This window comes from Pholcus phalangioides, unplaced genomic scaffold, assembly GCF_987345545.1.
Source record: "Pholcus phalangioides strain wild (caught in Gottingen) unplaced genomic scaffold, Ppha-v1.0 ptg000029l_1, whole genome shotgun sequence".
NCBI classification, from domain to species: domain Eukaryota; kingdom Metazoa; phylum Arthropoda; class Arachnida; order Araneae; family Pholcidae; genus Pholcus; species Pholcus phalangioides.
The window spans coordinates 1,546,501-1,560,127 of NW_028301619.1; the positions used below are offsets into that span (position 1 = coordinate 1,546,501).

Sequence of the window (13,627 nt, forward strand, 5' to 3'; positions counted from 1 at the left end):
TCAATACAAAATAAATCCGCCCACCTTATCTACGACAGTTGGTCATCCTTTGTGTCTGTCTCCGAACTTAAACATGAACTTAATCTTCTCCCTCTAAGTACTTACCACCTTTTTTCTCGATTAACCATGTTTTTTAAAATTCTCCATGGACATTTAAATTTTGATACCACTGGTATTATCTCCAAGCCAACATATATCTCTTGCAGACTTGATCATCCACTTAAGATAAACCCTACCTCTGCTTCCACCGACTGCTTTAAATTTAGCTTCTTTCTGCATACCATAACTAACTGGCACTTACTCCCCTCCACTGTCGTTGATACACCCACGCCATTTATATTTTCGCAAAATGTAAAACTTTTATTGTGTCACCATCACCCGCAGTCTCATGTTTAGGCTCCGCCAACATTATTGTATAAATAAATAAGTGAAATGTAATTTTTGATTTTGCGGGAAATATACACTATATGATAAAATATAAATACAGGGCTTGATAATTCGGAAAACAATTAGGCGCCAGCCAAGTTTCATAGGAGTCAAGCATGGTTTTTTTCCTCAAGAAAAAGCGTCTTAAATGATGTTTTTTTCTACCTTTCTGGGACTTGATGACCCCTTCCTAGGGCTGCAACTAGATACTTTGTTTCTCCGGACATGCCGGAATTTCAGCACCCCATGCATGTAAAAGCAGTTAAAGGAAGAATTTGGCACCCATTTTGGTCCAGGGCACCAGACCTGCCTGCTTAGCACCAGGGTGGTGCAGTGGTAAGATGCTCATCTTCTACAAATGACAGTTGCCGTCATGGTCCATGGGTTTGAATCCAGCCAAAAAGAACATCAGAAAAGTTCTTTACCTGTAGAGCCTGGGGCAACCACCGATAGATAGCACCTTCATTTCCCACCCAACTCTACTAGTTAGAAATTGTCATATGGCGATGTATGACTAGAGTTGATGTGCGGTAAAGTAGACTTGCCTGCTCCCTCCTTAGTTGCAGCACTGTCCCTTCCCATGTTGAAAGGCAATTGATTACGAAATATGAAAATTTTGAGCCATCCCTAGCCATCCCTGATTTAACAATCACATATATATATAAAATTTTAGGTACTACCATGGCAACCTGGCATTTATTCTGCTCTGAATAAATAAAGATATATATGTATATAAATGCCAACCCTTGTTCCCCGACACCTGCCTTCTCAAAAACATGTTGGACAAAAAAAAGACAATGAAAAAAAGTTGAAAATACAATATTAGAAAAAATATATATATACAGAGCTTCAGATTATAAGCTCAAAGAAGCATGAGAAAAAAAATATATTCAAAGTTGTTATAGGAATAAAATAATTGCAGTGAATATTTTACAAGGATTATGAAAAATGTCAAAAATAAATTAAAAGGTCCAAAAAAATTAGTCAATGAATCATTCCTTTTCTTAATCAATCCTTTTTCTAAAAATAATTCTTTTTTTGTATATATATATTTTTGAAAGAAAAAGTCAGCAGCACTAGCACTTCTGTCATTCAAAAGATTTTTTCACTAACTCTTCATTTTTTATCTTCATTCCTCTTCATTTTTTATCTTCATTCCTCTTCATTTTTTATCTTCATTCCTCTTCATTTTTTATCTTCATTCCTCTTCATTTTTTATCTTCATTCCTCTTCATTTTTTATCTTCATTCCTCTTCATTTTTTATCTTCATTCCTCTTCATTTTTTATCTTCATTCCTCTTGTATTTTTATCCTACTATATATATATCATCAACCATTTTCAATCCACTGCTGGATGAAGGTCTCTAAATTTTTCCATTTTGCTCTGTCTGGGGCTTTAGTCATCCAGTTGACTCCAGCCACTTTTCTGATCTCGTCAATCCATCTTGTGTGGGGATGCCATCTCGGACGTTTAACATCACGGGGGTACCAATCTAGAATACTTGTGGTCCATCTGTTGTCCTGTCTTGCAATATGTCCAGCCCATTTGCATTTGAGACGTTTAATTCTTTCCATGATATGATATACCTTTGTGTGGTTCCTTATCCAAGTGATTCGTTTTTTTTCTCTCCTTTTGATGCTTAGCATACATCTTTCCATGCTACTTTATGTTGTCTGTAGCCTTTGTATCATTTTGCTTGTGAGTGTCCATGTTTCAGCTCCATAAGTCAGTGCTGGTAGCACACACTGGTTAAAAACTTTTCTTTTCAGGCATAATGGCATGTGACTCTCCGGAACTAAAGTTTTTGCCAAAAGTAACATTACTCCATCCAATCCTGACCCTTCTGTTTATTTCATTAATGATTCCGTTGTCCAGTATAATTTCTTGTCCCAGGTATACATAGCTTTGTACTTCTTCTATCTCTGTGTTGTTGAGCAAGATTGTCCTCTTCAACACAAAGGGGTTGAACATAACTTTAGTCTTTTGCAGATTCATTTTCAAGCCCACCTGAATACTTGCCTTCACCAGTTCTTGCATCATTTCTTCTAGTTTGTCTGGATTACTACTGATAACAACAATGTCGTCTGCAAAATGCAAATGGTTGAGAAATTCTCCATTTATTTTAATTCCTTTTTTATCCCAATCCAGTTTTCTGAATACTTCTAAAACAGCGGTAAAGAGTTTTGGTGAGATAGTATCACCCTGTCTGACTCTTTTTCCGAGTTTAATCTTTGCTTTTCCTTTATCCAAAATCGTTGCAGTTGCTTTGTCATATATTTTCTTGATGATATTGATGTAAGTCTTCTCTACCCCAATTATATCTAGAGCTTTAACAACAGCAGATGTGAAGACAGAGTCAAACGCTTTCTCAAAATCAATGAAGGCCATACACAATGGTAATTTGTATTCTTTGTGTCTCTTTATAAGTTCCCTGATTGTTTGTATGTGATCCATTGTACTGAATCCCCTTCGAAATCCTGCCTGTTCTTCTGGTTGAGCTTCGTCCAATTTGGATTCAAGCCTATACGTTAGCACTTTGGTGAAGATTTTATAAATTACTGATAGGAGGTTGATAATTCTTGATCTTTTTTTCATTCTTTTTTGTAAATCACCATCAGGGAGTTATTACAATCTCCAGGCACATCCGATTTTGTGAGACAATTTGTGAACAAAGCAGCTAGCATATTAGCAAATTTTTTCTTTTCCTGCTTTTTTAATAGTCTATTGAAATCCCATCTTCACCTGGGCATTTCCTTTTTTTCATACATCTTATAGCCTTGTAGACTTTCTCTTTCAGCACAGGTGCTACTTGTACAAATTCTGCTCCATTTTCTTTTCTTCCTGCTCCCTTTCCTTTGTTCTGATCCTGTTCTTCATGTTTGTATACAGTATTATAAAATTCCTCAACAATACTAATGATTTCATTTCCATCTTTCCTTTCTAGTGCAAAAATTTCCTGTCTCCCAACACACTGTTTTTGTTTTGCTGATTTTAAGCTCCTATTATCTCCCAATACTTTCTTTACAATATCGCAATTAAAGTTCATGACATCTTCTGTAATCCGCTTTCATACTGTCTTACAAAGTTCTGCATATTCCACTTTTGATTTAGGGTCATTCTTCTTAATCTGAAATTCTCTCCGGTGTTTCACATTGTTTCTTCTGTTATTTTCTTCACCGGTTTGATTTTCTTTTTCTCCAGTGACTTTTGCTGCTGCTTTTTAGGGTAGTGGTTAAAGTTTTGTTCATCATGGTGACATCTTGTTCATCCTCTGTGTTATATAGCAAATTAAATCGGTTCTTCAGCTCTAACACTGGAATTTATATCGATGTTCTTGAAGCTTTACCATATTAGATGCCAGTTTTTCTATTTTTGATAAGTTTTGCTCTTTCCATTCTAGTGTTAAGCCTTATTCTACATCTAACCAGTCGATCACTTACTGTATTGAATTTGTTGAGAACACTGCAGTCTTGGATCATATGCTTCTTATTAGATAGCTGCTAGTTGAGGTATCTGCTTGATATTTGCATGATCAGCTTTGCAACTCTATCAGGTGTACTATCTAACTCAACAATGTGATTTTTCCACTTCTTATGAATGAGAAATCCTACTCCACTGGTTCTTCCATTATCTGTTCCTCTGTAGTAAAATACATGTCCCCTGGCAAGTTCAATTTTCTCCTCTCCTTTTCTTCTTATTTCACAGATGCCTAAGATGTCCCAATATATTCTTTCCAGTTCTTCTTCCAACTCCTGCAAACGATTTTCTGAAGATAGAGATTGTTATATATATATATTGCATATTTTTTCTTGTATACTTTGTACATAATCATTTTCGTGATTCATGAGATTTGGGGGGACCCAGGAGGTTAGACTCAGACTTCCGGCACAACTCAATCTGTAATAAATTGCCTATGGCAATAGACCGAACTTGTGCTCAGTTTGAATGAATGAATGAATTTTTATTTTTACTAGGACCCTGATCAAACTAGAATAGGGCTCAAGGGCAGAGGTGTATGCTCCCAACAAGTAAATAATTTTTTGTTAATTAAATGCTTTTATGAAGTTGGTACCAACTGAAAATTTCTTGTCCCCCATAGGTCAGTTCTGGGTACGCTCCTGCTCAGGGACAGTCCCATTCACTTTGGTAACAATATGTGAAATGATTGTTATAATTAGAGCCCGAATTATATGCACTAAGAAATTGCTAAATATGCACCAAAAATATGCAAATATGTAGTGTGAAATGGCAAGATATGCACTAAAACTGAGAAAATATATGTTAAAGAACAAATAACCATGTAAAAAATGCAAATACGTTTTTAAATGCATCTTTTCTATCTTTGTCTTTTGTGCATATTCATTTACACGTGCACATTAATGACTTATACGTGCATTTTTTTATTTAGGAATTTCTGGTTACTAGTACTGTAGCTGCCCACAATAGAAAAGAAAGTTGTTCAAAAAAGAAGCAAACTACATGTGCACACCAGCATCAAAACATAAATAATGTGAAAAATAGACAAATTTTTCTCCCGAGAGAGATTTTTTACTTGAAAAAATTAAAAACCATGACGATCAAATAAAGTACCCAGGCTTCAGGTATGGCCCATTGAAGCTAGAAGTTTCTGGGAGTTGAGCCAGCCAAATATCAAACAATTTTAAAATGTTGAATTTCCAATTTGATGGAAAATATTGATAGGTCCATATATCCATAGAAAAGTGAGCAGTAATATAATAATCCAGCCTTTTAATTGTTCAGCTGGTCGTCTAAACCACTTTGAGGATACGAAATTCTATGGAAAAATGCCTTGGAGAATCAATTGCTTTGAGGTCAAAAATCAATTTCATGACTAGAGTTCTGTTCATTCATTAATATTAGAACAAAATGATCTCAAAAAGATGTTTCAATGCTAATAAAGCAACAATTTTCAATAATTTTATATCCTTACAGACTAAAAAGTGAAAATTTGTTTTTTGTAAAGTATGTTACAGTGAAAATTTTTCTCATGGTTGCGAGCTGTCGTTATAACAGACTTTTATTGTATTATGAGCAATATTAATTTGAAAAATTATAGAAATGTAATTGATCTTCCGCAAAAATTGAAAATATGCACTTATTCTGAAATTTTTTCAATTATATAAATTTATACTTATTAATGCTGAAAAGAGGTTAAAATATGTAATTGCAAAAAACAGGACTCTAGTCATAACAAATAACAAATTTATAATTAGTGCAAAAAAATCAAAAATAGAAAAGTCAGTTTCCTGTTCCCCGCTGGGTGACTTCTTTCATTAAATTAAGTTTTACAATAACCAAGAATGGTCATTAAAGTAGTTTTTCAAAGTGGGCAATATCACCTTCTGGGGGTGTGATGGAATAGTCCAATAGTCCAGGGGGTCGGTAAATGCTATGGGTTTAGTATAGGATCGTATGGGTGGGTTTGAGTTGTGAGTGATGAGAAAATTTTTTTTGAAGGAGAAAGGGGTGATGTGTATGGAACACACACACACACAAAAAAAACAAAGTTTGGGAAAATATTCACTGAAGCAGCAGTTCTCAATTGGGATTCTGTGTGCACTTCCCAAGGACTATGTAGCCACTTGAAGGAAATATAATAAATCAGTAAATTTGATAAATAAAAGAGGTGCCTATGGGGCTCTGCCATAGAAATTTCAGGCTACCTAGAGGCCACTCAAGCAGATTTGTCCTTGAGTAGAGGTGATCACCCTTGGAGATTTTACTGCATTTAGGAAAATAAAATGGAACCCCTTCTATACGTCTCTGTATTATGTTTCTAACCTTACCCATTTGGCTTCAGTTGCTATACATTCCTATACATTTTCCTTGTATACGGGACCTGAAACCTGCATGGGCAAGGGGTGTTTATAACTTTAAGCCCCTGAAATTCAAACAACATACATTTACTGAACAATTAACATCTTTGACTCTTGTCTCAAGAGTCTCCCAATTCCTGCTTTACCCGGGGCCTCTTTATATTAAGGGAAACGGTCCCTGCCTGTATACACTTCAATTAATCAACGTTTTCACTTTGATTCAAAGTCTGGAAAACCACACCATTTCTAGCGATCGAATCACATAATTTTTTAATTGTTATAAGCACGTCACTGAAGTACAGCATTGCATCTCGCTTATACATGGTTCGTACGGTCCTTGAAAAGTCCTTGAAAAAAAAAGTTCATTTTCAAGGCCTTGAAAGTCCTTGAAAATCCATAAGAGTCCTTGAAAAAGAAAGTTTTTTTAAGAATTCTGTGAGAGTCCTCGAAAAATTTGTTTTCCGAAATAGTTTTTGCCACTTTTTTTTTTTACTCCGTAAGTGACGTCCTTAAAAAAGTGCAAAGCACAGGGAAAAAGCCTTAGCAGCCAATAACCCTGGATAATTGGATTTAAAGCACGTTTTTCCCCATTATTCTTAAGCCGGGCTTTCGTAGAAGCGGGTTTTCTGTGCCTCGTGCAAAGTGAATCGCCCAGCGTGACACGCCGTCCACTTACCAATAATAAGAAAACAAGTTCGACTGTTTTCCTAGAGAGCGCAACAAGCCTTGTAACGTTATCGTAATCTCGTTACCTCCTGGTTCTTTAATATTTTTTCCCCCCAGTAACCATTGAGTGGATGACAACAATGAAATAGGCGAAGTTTAAATAGAACCATAACATTTATTCAGTTATATTGTTAAACCATTAAACCAACATTATCACAATTATCACAGGCCTTTTATATGTTAAACTATTAATTAACGTATCACAATTATCACAGTTAGGCTTTTCTCTCATTGTCACAATGAAACAGTAATATGAATCGATCTCACCGCCGTGTCCAGGTTTTTCACGATTTGTCACATCGTCCGGTAGATACTCACAGGTGTCTGCCCCAAGGACTCGTCGGCACCAGCTTCAGACGGTTTTGGTGTAAACACACACGTTGAGATGAAAGCTCAGCCACTACACATGGAACTGGAGATGAAGGTCCACGGGTGGCCGGTCTGGCCACTAACCGATCACTGGATCACGACGACGTTGAAACCTTACGTGCAATGAGACGGGGTTAAGTGCCAAGGCACACTTCTACTATTGTAACTTCATTGTATTTATGAGACGATCTGGCTCACACCATGACAGGGCGTGACGCCTTACTGATTAAATCGTTGGGTCAGTCGTAAGTCGTAAGCAAGGAAGTCGTAACTCAGCACATCTCTAGCTGGCTTTTATATAGCAGCATTCCCACAATGCCTCACTGAAGAACCAATCACAACATTGAAGGTGCGGTATTAGCTTGTATCTCATTTACATAATTTCATGAAAAAGGAAATATTGTATACATTATAATATTGAATCTGGCAACCAAACATAAATTGGCAGCCGATAGGTGGACAAAATCCTCCCGGTCGATCCCGGAGACAAAATATATACACAATGACTAGAATAAAGGATGATTTCCACGGGGGTCCAATTGGTAACGTTACAGTCTCACGGCAGTGTTTTACGTCAGGCGTGATTGGCTGACTGCTTCTGGAGGAGTCAGGTGCGCCACTCGTTTTACCGATCTTCTCTTCATTTTTGTTTTCTTTCACTTCCCTTCATCGAGCTCAATGCTTCCCTTCAAACCAGAGCATGCAGATGACAGAGTAGCTGATGCGCCACCGTAGGAATACACAAATGCGTAGTGTGATTATGTAGCACGTTTCTGTCAACGCAAAATTATCCAGTTCGGTTCATGCGGCACCAAAAACCTATGTGGGAATGTTTTTTCCCTTTTTATTCTCTGTGCACGTGGCAATATGTAAATCGCTGGCGGCATGCTCTCACCCTCACGGGAGCTCGGCCAATACCTTCTAAAGCAGAACCTTGCTCTAGAAGATGTTGGCTCGGCTCTGTACTGTAGGCTGGTTTTTTTCCAGGGCTATGTCGAGATTGTTTTTTTTCTCCCTGAGATTACCGGTTGTTATTTGTCGGCCGTTTTATTTATTTATTTATTTTTTTTATGATCGTAAATGATCTTGTTTTTTTTCCTTGCAACTTTTATGGAATAAAAGCAGCTGAGTTCAAAATATGAACTTCCGATCATTGTTTTTTTTCTTCAGCTCAGTCGGCATGCTCTGGCCCCCAACAACCAATACCTCCTTCTAGAGTAGAAGTCCTTCTGCTCTAGAAGGTATTGCAACAACCCACTTCTAGGAAAACCCGGTTTTATGGTAGTATGTATCCTGTGATCGTATGTAGACGTATTTGGAGTCGTTGGAAGTCATTAAACTTTTGTACTAGGTATTTTTTCTGGAGGACTTGAGAAATCAATATCTTAAAAAAAAAGTTTCATAATTTTTGCCGAAATAATTTCAGCCTTTCGGTCCGTAAGTGAGCGAAGCTTCCTCTGATTACTGTCAACAATAGGCAGAGATTGACTTGGAAGTCTGGGGGGGGGGCGCACGATGATGATGATGATGATTATGTCAATTCATATATGCTATCTAGAATTATATCAGTCAACTTCACATTCCCCCCCCCCCCCAATCCCATATCTCCGCCCATGCTGTCAACAAAATATTTATTTAGGAGTGATGTGAAGCGCTTGTACAAGGTTCTTTAATGAAAGAAAACAAAAAATGAGTAACAAGTGTGTGTATACTTTTAACTACTTGTGTGGCTGAAAAATCCCTTCTATCAAGATTGGTTGCTGAGTGTGCCAGACAAAAATGTCGCCAAATGCAAGCTGTACTTCAATGGGTGAATCGGCGCTGAAATCCATTGAGCTTATATTACTGGAGGGAGTATGTCGCAGGGCCATAACTAGGATTTTTGTACTGTCTTGCCGCCCCCACCAATTCAGAATTCGATAATTTTATAATGGTGTTCACCTAAAAATTGCTACCCGGGGCAGTTGCCCCCCCGCCCCCGCATTCTAGTACCGGCGCTGGTATGACGTCAGTGGTCTACATCATTCCTTGGAAGATCACGTGATGCATTCAATATCGGCGCATCTCTGTTATTTTCTAATAGCATCCATAGTTGTTTGAAGGAGTTTAAAACAATCAATGAAAGAAATAATTTCAGTATCAATGATATGATTCCAGAATTAATAAAAGAGATAGTTCCAGAATTAATAAAAGAGATAGTTCCAGAATTAATAAAAGAGATAGTTCCAGAATTAATGAAAGATAAATCCAAAATTAATGAGAGATAATTCCAAAATTAATAAAGCAATAATTCCAGAATTGATGAAAAAATTCCAGAATTAATGAAAGAAATAATTCCTGAATTGATGAAAAAATTCCAAAATTAACAAAAGAAATTTTTTCATCATTAATGAAATAAATAAATTCAGAATTAATGAAAGAAATAATTTAATCTTTTTCTATCTTTAGAAGAGTTCTTTTTTTAGTCTTTAAAAGAAAATTAATTGCAATATTTAGAGACGTTTCAATGAGGAAATTGACAGGCACGAACTGTGTTATTCAATGTGTCATATGTTTTGTATGATATATATGTGTATGTGGCCTCCTTTATTCATTACGGATGATATGAAATAAAGTAGGTAGAAATGTAATCTCTGAAAGTTTTAATCAAAATTAAATATGCGCCCATTCATGTGAAAAATATGCGTTTGTAAAAAAAGTCCTTGAATTTTTAAGTTTTACCTTGAAAAGTGCTTGAATAGTCCTTGAATTTTTTTTCGTTGAAAGAGTACGAACCATGTTATAATGTTTTTTAAAAAAACCATCAAGAAAAATGTTATAAGGGGAAAAACGCTTTAAACGGGAAATCTCGATGAGTATTAGTGGTAGATGGAACACACACGAAAATGAATCGTACTAAGCGGGAAAATGTTCTACACTAAATGGGAACATTACAAGCGGGATAGACTAGTTTCTCATGCATATTTTTTTACTGAAAAAACCGTGAAATTTAAGATGATTGACCGGTTCAATGGCTTTTGACAGGTGCTGAAATAATTATCAGGGCTCCCGCTCGTCCTTCTTTTCCTACTTTTTTGGTAAACTGTCCTACTTTTTTACCAAATCTTATGAATAAAATTTGTGTAATTGATTTTAATTGAGCAGGGAATCATTGATATATTGCCAAATATTACAAATGTTGGAGATTGCAATTAATGATTTCTGCCAAAGCAGAAATTGTATCATTTTTAAGGTTATTCGGGGGAGGGTGTATGGGACCATTTGGTTTATTAATTTTTCATTTGCTTAGTTTGAGGGTTCAACAAGTATAGTGGTCATTAAAAACATCTGTCTGGATGGGAAAAATAATCTTGTATTTATTACTTCATGGGCTTGGGTAGTAACTAACATTCTTCATTCAAAATTATGGTGCAAATAGGTGAAACAACATGTTTGCATTACAAAGCAGTTGCATACATAGGCCTATATTCTGGGTTCGGTGATTCTGATGCTACCCAATAGCATTCAGTTGTCTTCTGTATTTTTAAGGCATGAAGAGGCATAAACGATATTTGCAATGTGCTCAGCAAAGAGCTAGAAATGAAAGTGCTTCATTTGTCAAAAGTGATTACACTGGCATTGAACAGTAAAATGTAAACAAATCCCTTTCAAAAAGGATGGACAACGCAGTGAAACTATCTGGGTCTCCTTGCCTTATTTACATTGGATCTTGTAATTTACACATTTTGCACTGTGCTTTTGAAAGTGGTCTCGAAGGAGCGTCATTCTTAAAAAATGTATGTCTTCAAAATTTGCTGTGCATTGTTGAAGAGAGTTGACAAACTCTGAACTTTGGAAGAATACAAAAAAAAGTAATATATATGAGGAGAGACAGCAAAGAATTATATGTGGTTGCTAGTACACTGTTTTAGCCAAAAATTTGTTTAGTAACCAAGTCATTTGTCATTTTTCTTCGGCTTGATTCATTCTTATAGGATACTGAAATAGTGCTATGAAAAAAAAATTTCAAAATAAAAAATAAAAAATTTTTAGGGTTTTTTTTTCATTATGCTATGATTATGTTGTCTAAGGGGGTTACCCTCCCCCATCCTACTTTTTAGTCCTGCATTTTCATACTTTTTAATTTTTTGAGTGGGGAGCCCTGAATTATTAAACCGCTATGGTATGCTGATAGTAAACATGTATGCTATCAGTTTTGGTAGCTTACATCATCATCTTTTGCTTTTTCATAATCTACTTTTTGCTTAGATATAGAAACCAAAAGCAAAATGTATAGGACCTTTTACATAAGGTTTAAATAACACTTTTTTTTGTTAAATTTTGAAATGAATAATAAAACTGCTTGAGACTTTAGCAACAGTAATGTTATGAGTTTGAATACTGTATAGAAATTAGTTTTAGTAATTTATAATATAATGCCTAGTAGGCATGAAAAATCTGAGAACGATTGAATAAGTAAAGTGAAAAAAATGATTATGCATCTAACTGCATTTTAACATGTATAAGGAACCCACCCTTTTTGCCAAAAATTGGGTTCCAAAAATACTAGAGGTTTCTTATGCATGAGAGTTCCTTATACACATTAAAATACAGAATTTCTATATTTACTAATACTTCAGTCTTTTCTTACAGTAGTATACTGAATCTGAAAAAGAATTTTTTATATAGGTCATAAAGAAACGTGGCTTTTAGAATCCTATGCTAGAAGTGCAAGCTATCCTTATGGCTCAGTTATTGCGCAAGATATTTTCACAAGTGGCCTTATACCATCAGACACTGACTATAGAATTTTTGAAAAGTTTGGGAATCTTCCAGGTAATTTTTGATGCAGTTAAACCTAATGAATACAAAATTGTTTTATGCGAAATACCTTTTAACGCAAAACATAATTACCTGCCAAATGAGCGCTCCCATGGCAAAGCTCAACATTCATCACTACTGAAAGGCTTCATGCTAATGTTGGCCTCTCTGCGTTACCCTAATCTGAAAATGCACCTTTCCAATCAAGCTCTAAGGAGTGTGTATAATTTTTTTCTGATATTATGCTACTAAATAAAATCTAGTTTTTACTGTGTTTCTGATAAATAAAATTAGTCAAAGTTTGTCAGGGAAGAAATTTCTTTCAGGTATCCATCTCTCTCTTATCAAAAAAAGGTTTGTAAACTTTAATTAATTTTGATCACAAAAGAATTTTTTTTTGTTTCACAGTGTGTTGCTGGATGTAATTTAGAGGACCCAGAGAATGCATGAAAAAGTATATTTTTGGTAACGTTTTGGATCATGCTAACCACTGAAGTTGGAAAAACATTGAGTCTCTCTCTCTAACTTTAATCTAAAAAGCCTAGTAGAGACCGAAAAACTTTTATTCATCAGGAAAGCTGCAAACCTTCTCAATACAAGGTAGGCTACTATACACCAGATTGACATCAGAAGATAAGTCAAACACAAATACAAGGCCAAATGCCCAATGAGGTGGCAGAAAAAAGATGCCCATAAAACAAATATGGATGTCGCACATATTTCTAAAATACAGCAACCCAATCAAAAGTGCAATTATATAACTAAAAACTATATATATATGATATATAATAAAAAATTATGTATATAATGATATATAATAAAAAATTATGTATATAATGATATATAATAAAAAATTATGTATATAATGATATATAATAAAAAATTATGTATATAATGATATATAATAAAAAATTATGTATATAATGATATATAATGACAAAAAATATATATATGATGAAATGTAATACACTTCCCATAAAAAAATTTTTATGATTGTTTTATCTAAGAATGGATAGCTTCTTGATTTATCCCAATATGTTTATCATGTTTCTTTTTAAATGCGTCAATTGTGTTAGAATTCACGACTCCCATAGGTAAGCTATTCCATTTATTAACCACCTTATTAGAAAAAATTCCCTTCCACACGCTCATCACGAACTTGAGTTGTCCCTTACCAATCAATACTAGTTCCCCCTTTTCGAAGCAGTCAATTGACGTATTAATAATTAATGGTCCATCCCATTGGAAAATTTAAAAACTTTGATCAAATGTCCCCTAGTAAAAATTAAATATCCCAAAGTATTTCAGTGACAGTCACTTTGCAATTTTAGTCAATGGCCTCACTAAGATTTTTAATTGCTATGGGTATTTTTGCACATTTAGCTACCTAAAATTTTTATATCACAGTGTTACTTGTAGAAACTTCCAGTCAGACATTTTTTATTCTGTTTTTAAGTTTAGAATGCAG

The 13,627-nt window shown here is 35.1% G+C and overlaps 1 protein-coding gene across 3 annotated transcripts in view; it reads left to right on the top strand.

The window, feature by feature from the left end:
* The window catches only part of LOC149067563 (endoplasmic reticulum metallopeptidase 1-like), a 226,376-nt gene that overhangs the window by 31,630 nt on the left and 181,119 nt on the right, over positions 1 to 13,627 (top strand). For all 3 annotated transcript variants that reach the window (XR_016195341.1, XM_089252576.1, XM_089252577.1), the window contains exon 4: positions 12,028 to 12,174. Coding sequence is in view for 2 of the 3 variants with exons in the window: in XM_089252576.1 (XP_089108702.1) it covers positions 12,028 to 12,174 (147 nt within the window). In the remaining variant the exon portion in view is untranslated. The remainder of the gene's footprint in view (positions 1 to 12,027; positions 12,175 to 13,627) is intronic.